This window comes from Equus asinus, chromosome 26 (genome assembly GCF_041296235.1).
Source record: "Equus asinus isolate D_3611 breed Donkey chromosome 26, EquAss-T2T_v2, whole genome shotgun sequence".
NCBI lineage: Eukaryota > Metazoa > Chordata > Mammalia > Perissodactyla > Equidae > Equus > Equus asinus.
The window spans coordinates 41,872,918-41,896,893 of NC_091815.1; the positions used below are offsets into that span (position 1 = coordinate 41,872,918).

The window sequence follows — 23,976 nt, forward strand, 5'->3', positions numbered from 1 at the left end:
CATGTGCACTGCTATTCCTGGGTTGTCTCAGGGTGCTGGTTGCACCAATTTCAAGGGTGCTGGGTTCACAGATGTCACTGTAATTGATGGGCACATGGGGGCCCAGGGACTTGTATACCACCCCTGCTATTGATGTAGCTGGTGCTGGGGTTGCCACCCCTTGGGGCTGGGTCACAGTTTCTACTGTGGTTTCTGTTGTTTCTGGTCCCAGATTCCATCTGCCACCATGGGGGTGACAGTGGCTGTTTTCTGTTTCTGCCCCATCTACTCATAGTGGTTCCAGTCTGGCCACTCTGCATTCATGGGAGCTGGCCACAGTTGCTTGGCAGGTCATGCTCACATGGCCAGTGCTGCTATACTCAGTGGGGAGTGTTGGCACAGTCGGGGCCACTGCAGTAGATGGGTGCATGCATGGGCCGGGCTACCACTTTGAAAGCATTTGTGTGTGCATGGGCTGCCCCTGCATCCACTCACAGTTGTGCTGGCCACTGGGTAATAATCAGCAACCTGGATCCCTGCCACCAGGGCAGGAGAGGGGTCTGCTCCCTCAGTTCTGCTGCTTCCTGGAGGACCAGTCCACCCACTTCAGATGTATATCTGCATGGATCTCTCAGGTGTCCTGTTGTGTAGGGAATCCTCTGTTGGTTAATGGATGTCTGTTTAGTTGTAACTTAGAGGGAAGAGTCAAAGGGAACAACTCACTGCCACGATACTGACATCACTGTTACTTTTCTTTTTCTAATTCTTTTTAAAAATGTCTTCAAGTTTCTCAGTCGTTTGTCCACTAGTACTCATCAGAACAAATTTCTATGTTTTACATTATTTCTGAGCTGTTTAAGGTACTCACAGTTCCCCCAAATATCCTGTAAACTAGATAGTAATGAGATGGGAGATTGACTCATCTCATTGGAGTGTGGACTGTGGTCCCAGATGAGTGTGTGATGGTGACACACCTAGAAACACATACAGTGTGATTGTGTTTTCCTGGCATATCATGGCATAGTGGGAAACACAGATATTTCAGAATCTGTAGGTCCAAGGTGTGTAACAATAGTCCTGGTTAAACTGCAGCACAGCCTAAAGACACACACAAATCTCTGTGACTGTGTGTAGTACTGACAAACCTCAGTCCAATTTGCAGGTGCTCTCTATCCTGAGGATGCTTTGTGATAGGTGTAGGACGCTGACACTCTCAACACAGCCTGGACCCACATACACATGTACCACACTGATCACAGGACACACGTGTGACAGACACAAGACACACAATCTGCACATGCAAAACACCAGAGACCTGTGGGATAGGATGTAGATGCTGACACATCACAGCAGGAGTGGCCACAGGAACACATACATACTGCACAGAGACTGATTCTTTTTTTCCTTTTTCTCCCCAAAGCCCCCCAGTACATAGTTGTATATTCTTCATTGTGGGTCCTTCTAGTTGTGGCACGTGGGATGCTGCCTCAGCATGGTTTGATGAGCAGTGCCATGTCCATGCCCAGGATTCAAACCAATGAAACACTGGGCCGCTTGCAGCGGAGCGCGCGAACGTAACCACTCGGCCACAGGGCCAGCCCTGCACAGAGACTTATAAGACAGGCACATGATAGGAACACCCCAAAGCAGATGTGTGGGACACACACACATAAACATGCACATACAATCGCACCGTATCTGTGGATTAAATGTCACAAGGCACAGCCTGACATAGGGAACAACCCTCTCCTTCAACCCTACAGGTTTGATGATGCCCTGATGGGAGTGAGAACAGGGAGCCAGGTGCACACCTTGGCCCAACCTGGAGACTCACATATTTGATGCATGAATGTTGGTGCATGAGGACACTTGGTGGGAGGTAATCAGTCCAATCCCAGGAGGCAGATACCTTTACTCAGAACACCTTGAAACAGTGGTCTCAGTGGGCAGGAGTATGGGGTGGGATGGGGTGGGCTGTACAAGAGCAATCAGATCACTTCCAGTTAGCTTCAGGAATGGGCGGACTCTGGCCCTCTCTGTCCCTCACCCCCCTTTCAGCCCCTCTGTCCCTCAGGCCACCTCCTGTCCCTAAGTTCCCCACTGCCCCCAGCACTCTCTAGCTTCCAGCCCCTTCTGTTTCCCAGGGGCAAGGAGAGAACCACGGGGCTTCTCAGAACCTCTAACCCTGAGACGTCCTCATGGCCCATGATGCACTAGGGAGCTGCAGAGCCTGGAGACTTGAGTATGACTTCAACTGTGCCCATTCCCAGGACTGTGACCTTGACCAAGTCCCTCCCTGCTGTTTGGCCTCCATTTCCTTGTGTCCAAAATTGGAAAACTCAAAATTCCTCCCCTGCGGTGGGGGACATGGAGAGGGCACATTTGTGATGCATGTCCCTTAATTCCACCAGCTGGCCTCCTCGGTGAGTAGAGAAGACATGCCTCTTCTGGGACCTCCTCAAATATTCCCAAGAATATGGAGATGCACCATGAGCATGTACAGAAATTCTCAGTACATCCAGTGCTGTGTCCCTCATGGCCCAGGTCCCTGGCTGTATGAGCAGTCTAAAGATTTTGTAGAAGCCTGTAGCTTTACCTGAATGGCATTGCTGCATAGGCAAGAAAAAATGAATTGGCCAATTTTTCCTTCCACTTATACAAGGATGACAGTCCCAAGACATGGAGAGATAATAGGTGAGTATAGGAATTTCAAATCTTCCGGGTCTCCAAGAGCAGTGGAATTCCAAGAGAATTTTATGTAGAACCAATTCTCCAAATCTTCATTACTGTACAATTAGCATATAAAAAACTACATGTTTAACTTGTACAAATTATGTGTACTCATATAAGTGTGTATGTATTTATTTATAATCACACTCACACACACATACACACGGGTGAGTTCATCATCATTAACACAATACTGACCATAACTCTCTCTCCCAACATTACCTCCTGCCCCTAGAGAATCTCTCTCCCCCTGCCTTCCATGGTCTTCCTTCCCTAGACAACATTTGTCGACTTTATTTCTGTAGAGATTCATTTTCCTTTTCTCTAATTTTAAATAAATCAAATTTTCATAACATTTCTGTGATTTCCTTCCTACTGCATAACTACTTGAGTTTTATCATTGTTCTGTGTATGACTAGTTTATTCTCCTTATTGGTGAATAATGTTCTACTGTATGAATAGAACACAAAGTGTTTATCCATTCACCTCTTACTGGAAATCTGGATTGTTTCCAGGTTTTGGCTATTACAGATAAAATTTCCACAGATGTTTATATCACCTCTTTATATGGAAATATGTTTGGCTTTTTTTAGCTAGGAGTATATTGCTGGGGTCAGATGGTAAACATTTTTGTTGCTTAAGAAACTGCAAAACTGTGGTCTGAAGTAGTTCTTATAGAAGAAATGTCTGGATTCCCAAAAATTCATGTATTAAAACACTATCACACTCCCCAAGATTATGGCATCAACAGGTGGTAGCGATGGAGAATAATAATTAGGACTGGATGAGGCCATAAGGGTGGAGCCCTCAGAAATGGGATTAGTAAACTTGCATGTGTCTTGAGAAACACAGCTTGCTTCCTCACTTTTTTCAGACATGTATATCCAACAATTGCTATAAAAATATTAAATATCCACAGAAAAATTGCAAATAAAATACACTGTCTCCTTGCTCTTCATGTTACGTGGAGTGAAGCTCTTAGAATGGATGTTGTGAGGTTTAGTGTGTTTGCTCAACAAGAATAATCCAGACAGGTTATAAGAGGAAACATAGTGGACATACTACGCAGTCTGAAGGCAAGCACATGAGATGACCCAGAGGGACAATGCCTCTGGGTCCTTTCCAATATGGCCCTTCCACTTCTATGTCACTATTTGTGGCCTCAGAAAGTACAACTCTTTTTCTATGTAACATTTCTTACTGAATTTTCTGAGACGTGGTGTATTCCTTCATAAGAACATAAGATTTATCTGGTAACAGTGGTTACTTCCCAAACTTACATCTGCTGCCAGGACAGTGGCTGCAGTGATGCATCTGTGCAAGCGTGGAAGTGGGCACCTGAACCTGACATGAAGGTTTGGGACACAAGCAGCTCATCTCCTTGCTGGGAAGTGATTATCATTTCACCGGGAAGTACAGCGGCAGTGTCTGCAGAGGGAGTGGAGAGTTTCTCTGGAAAACAAGGGAGGAGTGAGCAAATTACAGAGGGTTACTCAAACAGATTAATGGGGATGTCCATTGAGAAAGACTCAAGAGCTAGAGGAGAAAAGGATCCGTGAATCCTGGGAACAGATGTGTTGACTAGGAGACACTGAGTTCTAAGATGTGAGAAAATTTAAGTAGAGCCCATAGCTATGCTGGAAACTTGGCTACCATGAAATTCTTGTTTCTTCAAAGTGGGAATCCTTTTCAATCATCACAACTCTGAGGAAAAACAAACCTGGAGGGAAAGGAATGGCAAGGTGAGAGTAGAACGATGTGGAAGAATGTGGAAGGAAAGCTTCAACAAACATTCACCGAGTATCTCATCTGACTCAGGCTCATCCAGACAGGTGTCATACATCAGGGAACAAAGAAATGTGTCCTCATACAGCCTTCATTCAAACTGAGGGGAGTAGCCAATAGTTACAAAGAAAACATATAATACAGTAAATTATAAGGTGACACGTGTGCAAATATAAAACAGAGCAGCAATGAAAATGACAAGCATGTGGAGTCAGGAGGATTTCAAGGAAATAGAGGGCTCAGGGTTGTTCTCATTGTGGAGACGGTATTGCAGCACACAACTAGAGGGCGGGAGAGAGTGACTTGTGAGGATATATGGGGAAGATGTTCCTTGGAGAAGAAACAGACGGTATAAGGTCCCAGGGTCAAGAGCAGGGCTGGAGTTCCAGACCACTCATGTGGCGATGGTGCCCATTCCAGGGTGGCTGGTAATGTTTTGGGGGGTGTTTTAATAAACCACACACAACACTTCCCATATGTTCACATTCCCGTAAGTGCATCCACATGCCTCTACACCAGACCTTCTCATCAACTACCTTCTCGACTCTTCCTTCTTTGCCAGGGCAGATCGGCTGCTGCCCTGGGATCTATATATGTTGTCACCTCGGGATACTGATTATTCCACACAAAATGGATGACCAGCTCACAGCTCCACCCATTGGGAAAGTTTGTCTTCTCCACTGTCTTTCCAGGACATCCTGATTGTAGCTGTGATGTAGCCTCCACTAATTTCTACTTCCCTCATAAATCAAAGTGACCCAAGCAGAACCCAAGCTCAGGCTTTCTCCTCCCCTTAGCTGGCTGTGCAGATCACCCAGGATACCCAGGATACTGCAGTGAGCTGTTCCTATCGTGCTGGGGTCTCCCCTACCTGCTCATGCAGCCTGCTTGTGTTCTCTGGAGTTGATCTGGCTCGATCCTGCCTGTACATCTCTCCCTTACAATGGAACTCAGCAGTGCCCGTCTGACTATGACTTAGATGGTCCAAGAGAACTCTCCTCACAGTGGGTCGTTCTGGATGCATGGAGATGATGCCCCGTATTTCAGTCTTCTGTTATTATGTGGGCACAATGACACAACACAAGTTGTTTCATAGTGATTTATAAATCTGTACTGCAAGTGGCATGGACTTCCTCCAGAGCCTCAGCAGCCTGCACTACGATTCCCTGGATGGGACTTGTTAACACCCTACACTGCATTCTTCTCCACCACAGACACCATCCACACCAAGGAGTCTGCGAAATCATATTGCTGCAGTGGCAGGACTGCTTGTGCCACAGCCCAGACATGTGCCGACTTCTTCCTGCTCTAGGAAGCCATCAAGCTGGCCCATCTTCCATGCCCCCTGATGGATACATAGTATTCCTGTTGTGGAAATGTTGCCTCTTGATGTCAAAGCAGCCTACCAGACACTGTGCTTCATTTTATACCTTCATTTATTTATTTAGCAAGAAGAATCAAGTAACACACATTAGAATGGCTAGTATTAGAAAGACTGATTACAGGAAGTGTTGGTGAGGATCTTGAATACTCAAATTCTTACACACTACTGGTGGAAATGTGACATTGTATGACCACTTTGGGATGGTTAGGCAGTCTCTTAGAGACAAAAATATTAACCTGCCATCTGACCCAGGCATTATACTCCTAGATATTAACTCAAAAGACTAAAACATATTTTTATATAAAGCCTTGATATAAATGTCTATGGTAGATTTATCCGTAATACCTCAAAACTGAAAACATAAAATTAATAAAATAGATTACTGGATAAAACATTGTATTCTATCCATACAACAGATTACTCAGTGATAAAAGAATAAACTAATCATACACACAACAATAAAACTCAAGATAATTATGCAGTAGGAAAGAAACCACAAAAAACGGAATAAAGATTTGCTTTATTCAACCTCACATCTACAGACAGCTAATATTTGACAAAGGTGCCAAGAAAATACAACTGAGAAAAGACAGTCTCTTCAATAAATGGTGTTGGGAAAACTGGACAGCCACATGCAAAAGAATGAAAGTAGCCCATTATCTCACACCGTACACAAAAATACACTCAAAATGGATCAAAGACTTGAAGTTAAGTCCTGAAATCATAAAACTCCTGGAAGATAATATAGGTAGTACACTCTTTGACATCAAGCTAAAAAGAATCTTTTCAAATATCACGTCTTCTCAGACAAGGGAAACAAAATAAAAAAACAAGTGGGAGTTCATCAGATTAAAGAGCTTTGGCAAGGCAAAAGAAACTAGAAATAAAACAGAGACAACCCACCAATGGGGAGAAAATATTTGCAAATCATATATCTGACAAGGGGTTAATCTTCCCAATATATAAGGAACTCACACAACTGAACAATAAAAAAACAACCTGATCAAAAAGTGGGCAGAGGATACAAACAGACATTTTTCCAAAGAAGATATACAGATGGCCAATAAACACATGAAAAGATGTTCAACATCACTAATCATTAGGGAAATGTAAGTCAAAACTACACTAAGATACCGTCTTACTCCTCTTAAATAGCAAATGTTGGAGAGGGAGTGGAGAAAAGGGAACCCTCATACACTGCTGGTGGGAATGCAAACTGGTGCAGCCACTATGGAAAACAGTATATGGAGATTCCTCAAAAAACTAAAAACAGAACTACCGTATGGCCCAGCTATCCCACTTCTGGGTTTCTACCCAAGCAACTTGAAATCAACAATCCAAAGTAACACATGCACCCCTGTTTGTTGCAGCACTCTTCACAATACCCAAGACTTGGAAACAATCCAAGTGCCCATCCACTTATGATTGGATAAAGATGTGGTATATACATAAAATGGAATACTACTCAGCCATAAAAAAGGACAACTTCATCCCATTTGCAACAACATGGAAGGACCCAGAGGGAATTATGCTGAGTGAAATAAGCCAGACTGAGAAAGACAAACACCAGATGATTCCACTCATTTGTGGAATATGAACAAACACATGGACAAAGAAAACAGTTCCATGGTTACCACGGGAAGGGAAGTAGGGGGTGGGCACAGGCTGTGAGGGGAGCACTTATGTGGTGACAGTCAAGAAACAATGGAGAACTGAAATGTCATATTGACGTAAACTATTACGAACTCAACAAAGAAAAATCACAGGAAAGGGGCTGGCCCTGTGGCCGAATGGTGAAGTTCATGCACTCTGCTTCAGTGGCCCAGGGATTAGCCAGTTCAAATCCTGGGTGTGGACATGGCATTGCTCATCAGGCCATGCTGAGGTGGCATCCCACATGCCACAACTAGAAAGACCCATAACTAAAAATACACAACTATGTACCATGGGTCTTTGGAAGAAAAATGAAAAATAAAATCATTTTTTAAAAAAATCACACAAAAAAAGATTTGCTTTATTTAAAATTCTAGAAAAGGAAAGAATCTATACAGAAATAAAGTCAAACAAATGGTTGTCTAGGGAACAAAGACCACGGAAGGCAGGGAGGAGGAGATTCGCTGGGGGCAGGATGTAATGTGTGGAAAGACTGTTATGTTCATTATTTTATTCACGATGCTGGGTTTACCAGTGTGTGTTTGCATGTGCACTTGGATCTGTTTTTGTGGGCTGGGTGGGATGAGAATGTCCTATCCACATACACATACATAGTTTTTTACAAATATATTTCAAAGTTTATGGATTAAATATGTGCTATTTAATGTGTAAATTATACCTCATTAAGGTGTTGGAGAATTGTTTCTACATAAAATTCTGCATTTCCCACTTTGCTTGAAAGCCCAGGAGATTTGAAATCACTGTACAGTTTTCTTAAAGCTAAATTTATTCAATACCATAATGATTCCCACTTCTCCAAGTTATTGTGAGAATTAAAAAGAAAATACTCAAAAAGTAAGAACTCAGTGTGTTTTGTTACTTTTTTGATCCTCAGAGGCCAAGGGAAATGCCATCATGACCTGCACATCACAGTCGGTGAACTGAGCCTCCAGTAGCTCCAGCATGCCACCGAGACATTCCCTAGTGGGGAACCCAGTGAGACCTCAGTACGCTACAGCCACTCCTGCCTACAGGGACAAAGAGGTGCCTTGCCCCTGACTGTCACTGCACACAGGTGAAGACAGGTGCAGCTGCTGCAGAGTGAATGGGCACCTCGGCTCTGTGCCTCTTCCAATGGCCCAGGCAAAAGGTCACCTCTAGTTCCCATTTTATACAGGAAGAAACGGTCATTTTCTGTAAGTTCCAGCAATGGATGGGGATCTGAGATTGAAACTCTGGCACCCTGGGGTGTTTGATCACTGCCCTCCTCTTCCCCTCCCCATGGGGCTTTGAGCATCCAATCCATCCTGATGCCGCCTAGTCCCCCATCTGCTCCAACCTACCAATGACAGATGAGGAAAATGGGCAAACACCACAAGGCAAGACTTTATTGTATTACTGAATGTCTGGACTTAAGAAACAGATAAGGAATGTATTAACACAAATTAGTATTTAAAAAGTATGATGTATGTGTCCATTACATTGTGCAAAGCATAAAAAATTTTGAAGAAAATTAGGATATATTCTTCCAGTACTGAAAATTATTCCATTATAAAAGGAAGTCACTCGTGTATTTGAGAATGAGTAAAATTCCAACACACATCTTTGTTGCTTCACAGTCCTATTTGTCAAAGAAAAGGGAAACAGCCAAAGTTCACAGAGGAATAAGAAAAAGATATCAGCAGACATTTTATCACAAACATATAGGCAGCAAACGAACATCTGAAAAACTGCTCATCAGGAATCCTTAGGGAAATGCAATTAAAACAACAGTGAAATAGCACAAAAAGGTGGTAAAAAGGCCAAATTAGAAATGATTCACCGGGGCTGGCTCCGTGGCCCAGTGGTTAAGTTCACATGCTCTGCTTCAGCAGCCCAGGGTTTTGCCAGTTTGGATCCTGGGTGCAGACAAGGCACCGCTCATCAAGTCATGCTGAGGTGGCGTCCCGCATGCCACAACTAGAAGGACCCACAACTAAAAATACACAACTATGTAACGGGGAGTTTTGGGAGAAAAAAGGAAAAAAAATAAAAATGATTCACCACATTTGGTACAGCATAAGGACTTTCTACATTGTGAATTCTCCAGTGGTAAATGAGAGCAGAGTTTTAGGAAATCATTTTTGACATTCCCTGCACTCATTAGGCTTGATGCAGCATCAACAATCAATGTGGAGTAAACATAGCTAAAGAATTTTCCACATTTGCTTGGCTCATAAGAACTTGATCCAGTATCAAGTCTCTCATGTTGACAGAGTGCAGAGCTTTGGGTTAAAGATTTCCCACATTGGGTGCGCTCACAAACCCTTACTCTAGTATGAACTCTCTGGTGTTGAGTCTCAAGCTAAAGGCAAAACATTTTCCACATTCACTATACTCATAAGGCCTTTACCCAGTGTGGACTCTCTGGTGTTTACTAAATTGGGAACTATCCCTAAATGACTTCCCACATTCAGTGCACTCATAAGGCCTTTCTCCAGTGTGAACTCTCTGGTGTTTATTGCAATGTGAACTACTCATGAAAGATTTCCCACATTCACTGCACTTATAAGGCCTTTCTCCAGTGTGAATTCTCCGGTGTTGAGTAAGTGTTGAGCTATTGGTATATGATTTCCCACATTCACTACACTCAAAAGGTCTTTCTCCAGTGTGAACTCTCCAATGCTTTTTGAGTTGGGAAGGATCCCTAAACAATTTCCCACATTCACTGCACTCGTAATCCCTTTCTCCAGAGTGAACTCTCAGGTGGTCATTGAAATGTGAACTATTCCTGAAGGATTTCCCACAGTCACTGCACTTATAAGGCCTTTCTCCTGTGTGAATTCTCCAGTGTCGAATAAGTGTTGAGCTATTAGTATAAGATTTGCCACATTCACTACATCTATAAGGCTTTTCTCCAGTATGAACTCTCCAGTGTTGAATAAGATGAGAATATCCTCTAAAGGATTTTCCACATTCACTGCACTCATAAGGCCTTTCTCCAGTGTGAACTCTCTGATGATCACGAAGGGTGCTCCTAATGCTAAAAGATTTCCCACATTCACTGCACTCATATGGCCTCTCTCCTGTGTGAACTCGCTGGTGTACAACAAGACTGGATTTTTGGATAAAAGATTTTCCACAGTCACTGCACTCATAAGGCCTTTCTCCTTTGTGAACTCTCTGATGATTACTGAGGTTGGTATGAGATGGAAAAGATTTCCTAAATTCACTGCACTCATAAGGCCTTTCTCCTGTGTGAACTTTCTTATGATGATAACTGAGGGTCCTCATGGTGGTGAAAGATTTCCCACATTCACTGCACTCATAAGGCCTCTCTCTTGTGTGAACTCGCTGGTGTCTAACAAGATGACATCTTTGGATAAAAGATTTCCCACATTCACTGCATTCATAAGGCCTTTCTCCTGTGTGAACTCTCTGATGATCACTGAGGTTGGAACCAGATGAAAAAGATTTCCCACATTCACTGCACCGATGAGGCCTTTCTCCAGTATGAACTCTCTGATGAGAATGGAGTTGGGAAACAGAGATAAAGCACTTCCCGCATTCATTGCACTCATAAGGCCTTTGTTTAGTGTGAATTCTCTGATGACAACGGAGGCCAGGAGGAGAGAGAAAAGACTTCCCACACTGACTACATTCATAAGACCTTTGTTCACTATGTACTCTCTGGTGTTGAGTGAGGTAAGATGGATGGCTAAAAGATTTCCAACATTCACTGCACTCATAAGGCCTTTTCCCTGTGTGTACTCTCTGGTGTAGAATCAGTATCGAGCTGTTGTTAAAAGATTTCCCACATTTACCGCACTGAAAAGGCCTTTCCCCCATGTGTACTCTCTGGTGGAGAATGAGTATCGAGCTGTTGGTAAAAGATTTCCCACAATCGCTGCATTCATAAGTGTTTTTTCCAGTGTGAACTCTCCAGTGTACAATGAGATAAAATTTCCGTTGAAAAGATTTCCCACACTGAGTGCACTCATAATGCCTTTTTCCTGTGTGAACTGTTCGTTGTCGAATAAGGATAGATCTATGGCAAAAAGACTGTGCACATTCACTGCACAAGTAACAATTTTCTCCAGAGTAGCTTCTCCAGGGATAAACGAGGACAGATTTTCGGTTAAAGGATTGTCCACATTTGCTGCACTTGCACTGCCTCGCTCCAGAATGAATTTTTTTATGCTGACTGAGGGTTGAGGTTCGCCTAAAAGATTTGCCACATTCTCCACACACATAAAGCCTTCTTCCAGTGTGGACTCTCTGGTGAACAACAAACGAGGATTTGTACCTGAATGCTTTCCCACATTCACGGCACACAAAACACTGTCTTCCACTGCGGACACCCTGGACCTGAACAAGTGTGTGTTTGGGACCAAAAGATTTCTTGCACTCTCCCCAGGTGAAATGACCTTTTCTGCTTTGTAAAGTGGCCCTACACTGGGTGATTTTGGTTGGCTTCTCAGTGTTGTGAGTGGCATATTGGTGGAGATATCCAGAGGTGGCCACGAAGTCCTTCTCAACTTCCTCGTGGGTAAAGGGATTCTCTGACAAATGGAATCTGCAGCTCTTCACAAGCAAGGCCATGTCCATACTGCTTCTGAAGGGCTTCTCTCTGATGTGCTGCTTCTGGTATTTTTGGAGGTTTGCACTGAAATAAAATAGTTTTGTACACACCTCACACCCAAACGTATTCTGACTGTGTTGTGTTCCCTGGTGGTCAGCCAATTGAAAAATATCTCTGAAGACCAGACTACATGACTCACAGGTGTGGGTATTCTGTGAAATCAGACCTGTCTTGGGAGTCGTGGCCTGTGACACACCTACAGAAATGCTGTGTTCAAAGGGAGCCTTCGCATCCTCTGTTGCACTCCAGCAATCTGAAAACAAAGAAACCCTGGTGAACCACATGTTGACTTTAAAGGGAGGGAGAAATCCATCACAAATGTGCATCTGTCACATCTAGGAAGGGGTCTACGGAATGCTTTTCCATACAAGGGAGCTGGAATCCAATTGGGGAAGTGGCTACAGGGCATCACTGGGTCCCTAAGGCAAAAGAATGATGAAGACCTCACCGGGGAAGAAGATAAGGATAAGCTGTGACACAAACAACAAAGGTATATTTTAAAACTTGTTCCTTTGCAAAAGGATTCCTGCAGGACCTTTACTGCTGGTGATATGAGGCTGTATAAAAGCATATGTCCAGGGGCTGGCCTGGTGGTGCAGCAGTTAAGTGTGCAGATTCTGCCTCGGCAGCCCAGGGTTCGCCTGTTTGGATCCCAGATGCAGACATGGCACCGCCTGGCAAGCCATGCTGTGGTGGGTGTCCCACATATATAAAGTAGAGGAAGATAGGCATGGATGTTAGCTCAGGGCCAGTCTTCCTCAGCAAAAAGAGGAGGGAATTGGCAGCAGATATTAGCTCAGGGCTAATCTTCCTCAAAAAACAAAAATAAAAAAGCATGTGTCCAAACCCAGGGAAAAGCAATCGCAATAGAATAGCTGCTTTTCAAGACAATGTAAAAATGTGGCACATGTGACCCAATGTTGCAAAGCAATAGATGAAAAGTTATGAGAGAAATGGGTGAGGTATGAAGTACACAGAGGTCAAGATTCTCCCTGGGTTAAAAATCAGAGTGGAAAAGACAAGTAGGAGAACTGACTAGAAGACAAAGCACCAACCACGGGGAAGGAAAAAGTAGAAATGATGTGTGGCACTGCAATGACAACAAAACACTAGTTAAATGATCTGAACACAGTCCTGGGTCACACCCTCCCAAACCACAACAGGTCGAGGTACCTATGAATCCACCCTGGAACCTTGGCTATTGAGAATCCCTACAGTTTCTGTCACCATTATCTCAGCTGATGGAGCTGCAGTGATTACATGGCTGATCCCTCCCCAGAGCCAAAATTGCCACACTGCACACAGCCAGTCACCTCACAACCAACACAAGGCGAAGGCCTTTCCCCACCAAAACCAACTGCTAAAGGTTGGAAGAGGTGACTGATTCATCAAATGGGGAAACATTAACAAAAGGCTATAAGGAACATGTAAATCAAGGAAACACGACATGACCAAAGGAGCACAATAAGTTTCAAGCAACTGAACCCAAAGAAATGCTGATCTACAAACTGCTGGACAAAGAATTCAAAATAATTGTTTTAAGGAAGCTCAGCAAGAGCCAAGAAAACACACAGACAACTCAGTGAAATCAGGAAAACGTATATGAACAAATCAAAAAGGTGAGATTTAGAAATTATTAAAAAAAAAGATCAAACAAATTCTGAAGTAGTAAAATACAATGAACAAAATGAAAAATGCAATAAGGAGCATCAACAACCAATTCAATCAGGCAGGTAAAAAATGTGTGATCTTCATTCAGGTCATTTCAAATCATCCACTCAGAGGAGAAAAACGACTGAAGAGACTACATAAATTATGGGATGCCATCAAGGGAAATAATATGCGCATCATGGGAGTGCCACAGGGACACATGAGGGAGAAAAGGGCAGAAAGCTTATTTAAAGAAACAGTGGCTGAAAACTTCACAAATCAGAAGATGGATGTGGACATCCATGCACATGATGCTCAAAGGTCCCCATACAGAGCTCATTAGCTAGACACATTATAACAAAACTTGCAAAAATCAAAGACAAAGAGAATTTCAAAAGCAGAAAGAGAAAAGAAACTCATCGTATACATGGAAACTCCCATAAGGATACAAGCAGATTTCTCAGCAGAAACTGGGCTGACTAGGAGATGGTGAAATGAGAAATTCAAAATGCTGAAGGAAAAAAAATGAGAAAAGAGAATGCTTTATCCATCAAAGCTGTCCTTTGAAAATGAAGGAGAGATAAAGACTTCCCTAGGCAAACAAAAGCTGAGAGAATTCATCACCACTCTATCGGCCTTACCAGAAATGCTAAAGGGAGTTCTTGAAGCTAAAATGAAAAGACGCTAATTACTAATAGGAAAATACAAACCACACTGTTAACGGCAAGTATATAGTCAAATTCAGAATACACCAATACTGTAACATGGTGGTATGTAAATCACCTAACTCTAGTATAAAGGATAAAGACAAAAATATTAAAAACGACTGTAGTCAAAATAATTCTTTTTTTTCCCTTTTTGAGGAAGATTAGCCCTGAGCTAACACCGGTGCTCGTCTTCCTCTACTTTATATGTGGGAGGCCTCCCACAGCACAGCTTGACAAGCAGTGCATAGGTCTGCACCCAGGATCTGAACCAGCAAAACCCGGGCCACCGAAGCAGAACATGAGAACTTAACCTCTACGCCACTGGGCCAACTCCCACAATAATTTCTTAATGGTTACACAATATAAAAAATAAACTGTGACATCAAGAAGATAAAATGCACGGGGGTGGGAAACTAAAAAGGTACTTTTTTGTGATTAAGTTGCTATCAGCTTAAAACAGACTGTTTTAAGAAAACTGCCTGGTACCCACAAAGCAAAAACCTACAAAAGATAAAGAGAAAGGAATCAGAGCATACCACTATGGAAAATCATCAAACCACAAAGGAAGACAGGAAAAAAGAGACTATAAAAGAACCAGAAAACAATTAAAGAGATGGCAATTGACAAGTCCTTACAAAATTCTCCAAAGACACACAGTGGCTGACCAGATAAACAAAAAAAGATCCAAACACATATTGCCTACAAAAGACGCACTTTAGCTCTAAGGACGCAAAGAAACTGAAACTGAAGCAATCCAAAACATTATTCCATGCAAATGGAAATGAAAAGAAAGTAGCTTATACTTATAGGTGGCTATATTTATAACAGACAAAATAGACTTGACCTCAAAACCTGTCATAGGAGACAAAGAAAGTCATTAGATAGTGATAAAGAAGTCAATTCACCAAGAGGATGTAACAATTATAAGTATACATGCACATAACATGAGAGCAGCTAAATATATTAAGCCAGTATTGACATATTGAAAGGTAAAAAACAGCAACAAAATACTAATAGCCGACTTCAATACCCATCTTTCAAGAACACGTGGATCATCCAGATAGAAAATCACTAGGGAAATATTTGATCTGAACTGCACTTTACACCAAATGGACTTAACAAACATATACAGAAAATTCCATCCAACTACAGCAGAATACACATTCATCTCAAGTAGACACAGAAGATGGTTTAGGACAAATTGTATGTTAGGCCACAAAACAAGCCTTACCAGATTTAATGAGACTGAAACTATATCAAGAATCTTACTCGGGGCCAGCCCCATGGCGGAGTGGTTAAGTTCGAGCACTCCACTTCGGCGGCCCAGGGTTTTGCTGGTTCAAATCCTGGGCGCAGACATGGCGCCGCTCATCAAGCCATGCTGAGGCAGCATCCCACATGCCACAACTGGAAAGACCCACAACTAAAAATACACAACTATGTACTGGAGCACTTTGGGGAGAAAAAGAAAAATTTTAAAAAATTTAAAAAAGAATCTTACTCGCCTACAAAGGTGTGAAACTCGAAATCAGTAACAAAATGAAAGCTAGATAGTTCATGAATATGTGGACATTAAAACACACTCCTGAACAATCAGTGGGTTAAAGAAAAAAATTAAAATGAAAAATAAAACTATCTTAAGAGAAACGAATTTATCAAAAGCAGTTCTGAGAGTCAAGTTTATAGCAATCAATGCCTACATTAAGGAAAAAGAAAAAATTTCAAATAAGGAGCCTAACTTTACCCCACAAGGAATCAGAAGAACAAACTAAGCCCACATTTAGGAGAAGGAAGGAAAAGAACAAAGATCAAAGCAGAAATAAATGAAATACAGACTGGAAAAACAATAGAAAACCAACAAAGCTCAGAGTTGGCTTTTGAAAAGAAATAAAATTCGACAAACCTTTACCTAGACGAACTTAGAAAAGACTCAAATAAATAAAATCAGAACTGAACCAGGAGACATTAAAGCTGATACTGCAGAAACACAAAGAACTTAGACTAGTGTGAACTGGATTGACTAGAAATGGATAAGTTCCTAGAAACATACAATCTATCAAGGCTGAATCATAAGAAACAGAAAATCTGAATAGACCAATAACAAGTAAGGACACCGAATCAATAAACAATATCCCAACAAAGAAAAGCCCAGGACCAGATAGATTCACTGGTCAATTTTACCAAAGATTTTAAGGAGAATTAACATCAATCCTTCCTCAACTCTTCCAAAACACAGAAGAGGACGAAAGATGTCCAAACTCAATTTACCAGGCCAGCATTACCCTCATATCAAAGTAAGATAAGGAAACTACAAGAAAATTAAATTACAGGCCAATATCTTTGATGAACATAGAAGGAAAAATTCTCAACAAAATATTACCAAGGCAAATTCAACAGCATATTCCAAGACTCTGACACTATGATCAAGTGGGATTTATCCCTGGGATGCAAGGATGGTCCATCATATCCAAATCAATAAAAGAGATACACCGTATTAACAGAATGAAGGATAAAAATCACACAACCACTCAGTAGATGCAGAAAAAGCACTTAACAAAAATTGAGCATACTTTCATGTTAAAAACTCAACCAATCAGGTATAGAAGGAACATATCTCAATATAATAAAGGCCATATACAATAAGCCCACACGACCATCATACTGAATGGTTAAAAGCTAAAAGCTTTTCCTCTAAAAGCAACAAGACAAAGATGCCCACTCTCCTCACTTCTACTTAACAAGTTCTGAAGACCTACCCAGAGCACTTAGGCAAGAAAAAGAAACAAAAGGCATCAAAATTACAAAAGAGGAAGTAAAACTGTCTGTTTGCACAAGACACAATCTTATAGATAGGAAACCCTAGACTCCACCAAAAAAAAACTCTTAGAACTAAGAAACGAATTCAGAAAAGTTGCAGGACACAAAATCAACATACAAAAATCAGTTGCGTTTCTACACACTCATGGTGAAATATCTGAATAAGAAATTAAGAGAGCAATCACATTAACAATATCATCAAAAACAATTAAATACAGGGCCGGCCCTGTGGCCGAGTGGTTAAGTTCACACGCTCCACTTCAGCAGTCCAGGGTTTTGCCAGATCAGATCCTGGGCGTGGACATGGCACCGCTCGTCAAGTCATGCTGAGGCGGCATCCCACAGGCCACAACTAGAAGGACCCACAGCTAAAAATATACAACTATGTACCAGTGGGCTTTGGGGAAAAAAAGGAAAACAATGAAATCTTAGAAAAAAAAAATTAAGTACAAATAAATTTAACCAAGGAAGTGAAAGATCTAGCATTGGAAACTGTGAGACACTGAGGAAAGAAAGTGAAGACACAAATAAATAGAAAGATATCCCATGTTCTTGGATTGGAAGAATTAATACTGTGAAAATGCTCATATTCCCCAATGCGACATACAAAAATCAATGGAATTTCTATCAAAATTCCAATGGAACTTTTCACAGAAATAGAACAAGAATCTGAAAATGCATATGGAACCACAAACAATCTCAACTAGCCAAAGCCATTTTAAGCAAGAAGATCAAAGCTGGAGCTATCAACTTCCTGATTTCAAGCTACATTAGGAAGCCATAGTAATCAAAACAGCATGGTACTGTTTTGTGTTTGTGTGGTACTGTTTAAAAACACACACAGAGGAATGGAACAGAACAAAGAACCCAGAAAAAGTCCCAGGCATATATGGTGAACTAATCTTTGAGAGAGGTGCCAAGACCACACAATGGGGAAAGGATAGTCTCTTCAATAAATGGTGCTGTGAAAAATGTATATTTACATGCAAAAATATGAAATTGGAGCCCTATCATCTACCACTAATAACAATGAACTCGAAATGGAATAAAGAGTTAAATGTGAAACATGAGAATATAAAATCTCTTGGAAAAACATATAGAATAGGCCACTGGACAGTGGTATTGGCAATGATTTTTTTGCATATGACACCAAAAGTCCAGAGGAAAAACATCAAAACTAAACAAGTGGAACTATATCAAACTAAAAAGCTTCTACACAGCAAAGAAACAACCAACAAAATGAAAAGCAACCTTCAGAACAGGAGGAAATATTTGCAAGCCATGGATCTCATAAGGGGAAACTATTTTGAAAGTATAAGGTACTCATACAACTCAACAGCAAAACAACAATCTGATTAAAATACGGGCAAAGGATCCGATTAGACATTTTTCCAAATTTGGTATACAAATGACTAACAGGTATATGAAAAATTGCTCTTCCTCACTACTCATCAGGAAAATGTAAATCAAAACCACAACAAGGTATTACCTCACACCTTACGATGTCTATTATCACAAAAAGAAGAGACAAGTGATGGCAAGAACGTGGAGAGAGGGAGCCCTTGCATCCTGTTGGTGGGAATGGAAATTGCTAGAGCCATTATAAAAAAGAATATGGAAGTTCCTCGAAAATTTCAAAACAGAACTACCATGATTCAGCAATCCCATTTCTTGGTATATATCCAAAGGAAATGAAATCAGAATGTGGGAGAGATAATCTGTCCTCTCATTTTCACTGCAGCATTATTCACAATACACAAGATATGGAAACAACCTCAATGTCCATAAATGAATAAACAGAGACAAAAGGTGGTGTATGCATATGCTAGGATGCACATGCAAATACACACGTACATGTACACACACACACACACACAAACCCCTCAGGTATTACAAAGCCTTAAAAAAGAAGGAAATCCTGCCATGTGTGACAATACAGATGAATCTGTAGGGCATTATGCTAAGTGAAATAAGCCAGTCAGAGAAAGACAAATACTGTATGACAGTACATGAGGAATCTAAAACAAACAAACAAAACAGGGTGAATTTATAGCAGGTACAATGCAAGGGGCTGAACAGTGAGACAAAGGGGAATTGTTGGTCAAGACGTATGCACCTTGAGTTATAAAATGAATAAGTTCTGAAGACCTAATGTACAACATGGTGATTATAGGTTATAGTACTGTATTTTAGACTTGAAATTTATTGGGAGAGAGTATTGTAAGTTTTCTTACCAAAAAAAGCCAGTAACCATATGAGGTGACAGAAATGTTACTTAACTTGATTATGGATGTGTCATTATTTCATATGGATATTCAATTATTTCATAATGTACACATATATGAAATCATCATATTGTACACCTTGAACACATACCATTTAATAGAACGACAACACTGGAACAAAAAAAAGAGATCCAAACAATACAAACCCTGTAAGAGGGTCTTAAAAGTAGCCCACGATCCAGGTAAGTAGTGACCATGACAACACCTGCAATTCCACACACAGGCAGGCACGAGGAAATGTCAGCTAAAAGAAGCCATCAAACCCTGGGATACAGAAGTGTCATGGATCTGGACACATTTACCCAGCCACAGAGAGGGCAAGCAAGGTGCCATCCACTAGCCTCACTGCAAGACTATTGACCTGGAATCCTTCCCTGTGAGGGCTCAGTACAGAGGGTACTGGGGCTGCAGGGGAGAGAAGAGGGTGGTACACACCCAGCCCTAGCAACACAGCACGACCCAGAAAGAAAGAGAAGGATGTAATTCCCACAGTTCACATGTGAGAAGGACAGAGCACCTCCTAGGGAAAAGGAGTGGGAGGAAATACATAGCCTAGTCCAGGTCATGGGGAGGGAGAGGGCCTTACCCAGTGAGGATATGAGCGCAAAGTTCTCCAGCATCACATCGTGGTACAAGTCCCTCTGAGCTTCACCAAGGAGCCTCCACTCCTCCCAGGAGAAGTACACAGCAACATCTCCAAAAGTGACACTGTCCTGTCAGGATGGGGACAGAGGAAACCATGAACTTTCTCCCTCTCAGAACCCACAGGCCCTCACCTCGCACATCTACTCCGCACTCTTCCTCCTCCAGAGCTCCCCACCTCAGAGGGGTTACCAGGCCCTGCTGCCACTGACACCCGCTCTCTCCTCAGGGTCCCAATCATCACTGTGTTCAGCCCTCAGAAATAACAGGCAAGGGGACACATAGATGCCACCCAAGCTCTGGGCCTGGCCGGCAGCGCCCCATCCCTCCTGCAAAGCAACTTCCCTGCATCTTCCAGAGTGTAGCTACAAGACACAGCTAAACGTGGGCTCATGCTTCACCCCTAAGTCCCCACTACACGGGCCTTGGGACCCTCAGCTCACAATACCTATGTAAATGCAAACCATGATGGAGACACCACATTCTCATGTCTTCAGTCCCCACAGCTCTGCCACCTCCCTGCCCTACAACACAGGCATCTCCCTGCACTCACCCATGGACGAGACACATGGCACCCAGAGAGCGCTTCACAAACTCAAACACAATCCAGTACCTTCCCAGTCCTTGGATGGATACCACAGCCAGGGAAAGCTCCAGATGCTGCTTTGAAGACCTCCCCACCTGCATCTGATCCTTGCTTCAAGATCAGCCACCGAGAACCACATGTGAATTTCAGATACCCATGACCCTCCTCCACTTCTGTCATGCACTTTCTGTCCTCTCAGCAGCCACAATCTGCCTCTCCCCACTTAATCTCCCTTAAAACCCCACCCGTTACAATCTCCCTGCCAGGCACAGTGACTTTCACAACTGACTACATTCACCCCAGATCTTACCCACCAGCAAGACTCGAACACCCCAGACCCCTCACGGCTCAACACACAATTCTGGTGAATGTGAACAGTAGTGAATTCGCAGGAGCGCCAGTCTGTCAACTTGTCTCATTTACTCCTCTGCTTCTGAAGGCATCTTCCACCGACTCATCCCATGGAAGCCTTGGCCACCTGCCAGATCGTGCTCTCTCCCACACCTTTCCATGGGGACAGCCCTCCATCACCTGTGTTTCTCATACTCAGGAACCTCAACCAGGTGCTAAGCAACAGAACCATTCCTCAGCATGCGCCCCAGTCCTTCTGACTCGCCAACAGCATTATCACTATATCCCGCGTTCCACTTCTCAAATGTGATCCACAGCTCCACCCGGGTCCACACAAGAGCCACAGTAGCCATTTGAAAGTCTCCATCCTGAACCCCTCCCCAGATTTCCAGACCTGCCCACTTGATGCCTCCGCTCACTGTTCTGAAACATGTCAGACTCTTTAACAGGGCCCGAATAAAACTTCTGACATTCCCAAGGAAAATAAATGTACCGACAACTTCCACATCCCACTTGATGGAGCTTCCATCCCTTCAGCGGCTACAACCCAAAACCCTGCAGTCACCCCTAACTTCTTCAACTTTGTAGCTGTTGGCACCATCAAGTCAATTCAGACTCCTGGAGATCCTGTGTACATCAGAGTGGAGCCCTGCCCAGTCTTTTTTGCTCCATCTTCTCAACTTCCTGAGCCATAACAGACACTACTCCACTGCTAACATAGAGTTTTCATGCCCAATTATTTGGAAACGGGTGGCCAGGTCCTTCTTCCTACTCTGCCTTAACCTGGAAGCTCTGCTAAAATCTGTCCACCATGGGTGACCCTACTGGTATCTGCAGTGTTGGTGGCATAGCTTTCAGCATCACAATCATAAGCAGCCACCATATTATGACATGTGACAGAAACGTCATGTGGTTCCCTGACAGAAACAAACCCAGGCTGCGGCAGTGAGAGTGCAGAATCTCAATCACTGGACCACCATATGCTGGTTATCTATTCCTGGGATAACCTTCCACACCTGTTTATCCTGGTGGCCAGAAATCGGAACACCTCTACGACCCTGGGCCTGCACTCAGAACACAGGGTTTGGGGGTATCCTCAGGGTCCCCGCACCCGAGAGCTGTGACTGCAGCAAGTGAAGAGTCTCAAGACGCCACAATCACGGACATCACACGGCTGGTGTTAGTACCACTGAGGGGTTGGGACACCCTCTCCTTCCCTGTGCAAGTTCTGTAAATGCTTTTTCTGTCCCAAAACCTGTGGGGAGAGGCAGGCCACCACGTCTGGACCCCGCCCCGCCCTGCGACCCGGTGACCTCGGCTTCACTCACTGGCCTCCGGGCCTCAGTCCTCAGAGCCGCCTCGGACCAGCTCTGCGCCCTCGGACCAGGACTCCGCTCCCTGCGCCTCCCCGGCCTCCTCACCCCTTCCCGTCCGTTCTCTCCGAGCAGCTCCTGGAGAACTTTTGAAACCCCAACACGCACCGCGTCCCTCTCTGGTCACAGCCCTCCCTGCACCGGGGCCCTCGGACTGAAGGAGCAGCCCCTCCCCTGACGGTCCAGGGGGCACCCCTCCTCACACCGTCCCCTCCGGCCCCTCGGCCCGGGAACCCCGCCCGCAGCCACATGTCCACATGTCCCACGAGCGCCTCCCCGGCCCGGCCCGGCCCCGGGGCCTGAGCTGCAGGCCCGGGAGCAGCGCCCGCCCGAGGGCTGGAGCTCGGGCTGCGCTGCGGGCGGGGCGGGCCGGAGCCGAGCGCTCACCTGAGCCGGCTCCCTCCGAGCGGCCGCCGCCATCGGCCTCGGGGGCGGAGCGGGGCCGGGAGCGGCGGGAGACGAGGCGCCGGGCGCCGCGCTCCCTGGCCCGGGCCTGGCGCGGGGCCCCGGGCGGCGTCGCCGAGCCTCAGAGTCAAGCGGACGGCGCCGCCTCTCGCGCCTTCTTGGTCTCGCGCCCAAATCTACTGATCCACATTGTCATATGTGACACAGCGGTGCGGAACCAGAACAAAGCCAGAACGGCCAAAATAGTCGCCTCCTCGAGGACACCGGAAGTGCCGCCCCGAGGAGGTCAATTCGCACGGAAATGCCTTCACCCTGATCTTTGATTGGCTCATCTGAGCACCGGTCCTTCCGGGTAATGTAGTTCCCAGCGTTCTCGAGACCGCCGGGAAGGGTGTTCTGCGTCCGGACGCGCGAACAGTGAGGAATGCTGAGAATTGCTGCCCTCACTCAGAAAGAGGGGCTTTCCTCCTTGTTAGAGGGAGTGAACACACGTAATTTCAGACTCGCTGAAACTCACCCTGCTCCCACAGGATAAAACGATTATCTGAGATGCTCCCAAATCTACTGATCCACATTGTCATGTCATTCCAGAGTCAGTCTGACATAAAATGAGTCCCCGCGTAGCTGGGCACATTATGTTATTGCTTTTCAAATGCATGCAGCCTGAGGTAATAGTCAGTTTTGTAATTTCTGTTAAATTAGCTAGGTTCGAGAGAAGAGACTCCGTACAGGGCCATGACTGGGAGGAAAGAAGAGGGCTATTGTGAATTAGGTGGACAAGCGGGAGTTCTACCTCTGGTTCCCATAGAAAAGCTCTCTCTTGCCTGTAGGGTCAGTGATTGTGTCCTAACCACTGAGGAACAATTTTCTCTATATAACACTTCCTACTCCATATCCTAAGATATGCTCAATTCCTTTTAGTGAAGAGACATCTATCTCAAACGGAGAGCTCCTTACCTAATACTGTTTTGGTATGGGTCATTGGTTGCAGCTCTCATAGTCACAGCA

The 23,976-nt window shown here is 43.9% G+C and overlaps 1 protein-coding gene across 1 annotated transcript; it reads right to left on the minus strand.

Annotated features, from left to right (window-relative positions):
* Nucleotides 1–4,181: 4,181 nt before the first annotated feature.
* On the minus strand, nucleotides 4,182–23,252 carry LOC123275603 (zinc finger protein 418-like). Its single transcript, XM_044759178.2, has 3 exons — nucleotides 22,951–23,252; nucleotides 20,198–20,324; nucleotides 4,182–12,405 (listed from the first exon to the last, which is right to left on the minus strand). Exons 1-3 carry the CDS (start codon nucleotides 22,981–22,983, stop codon nucleotides 9,920–9,922), a joined length of 2,646 nt encoding a protein of 881 aa, XP_044615113.2. The 5' UTR covers nucleotides 22,984–23,252; the 3' UTR covers nucleotides 4,182–9,919.
* Nucleotides 23,253–23,976: the final 724 nt, after the last annotated feature.

Coding starts and splice junctions, on each gene's coding strand:
- LOC123275603 (XM_044759178.2), bottom strand. CDS start 22,983: ATGGCGGCGGCCGCTCGGAGGGAGCCGGCTCAG. Junction 20,325..22,950: donor CTCGGAGGGAGCCGGCTCAG/GTGAGCGCTCGG, acceptor CCATCCTGACAG/GACAGTGTCACTTTTGGAGA. Junction 12,406..20,197: donor TGCGCTCATATCCTCACTGG/GTAAGGCCCTCT, acceptor CTTTGTTTTCAG/ATTGCTGGAGTGCAACAGAG.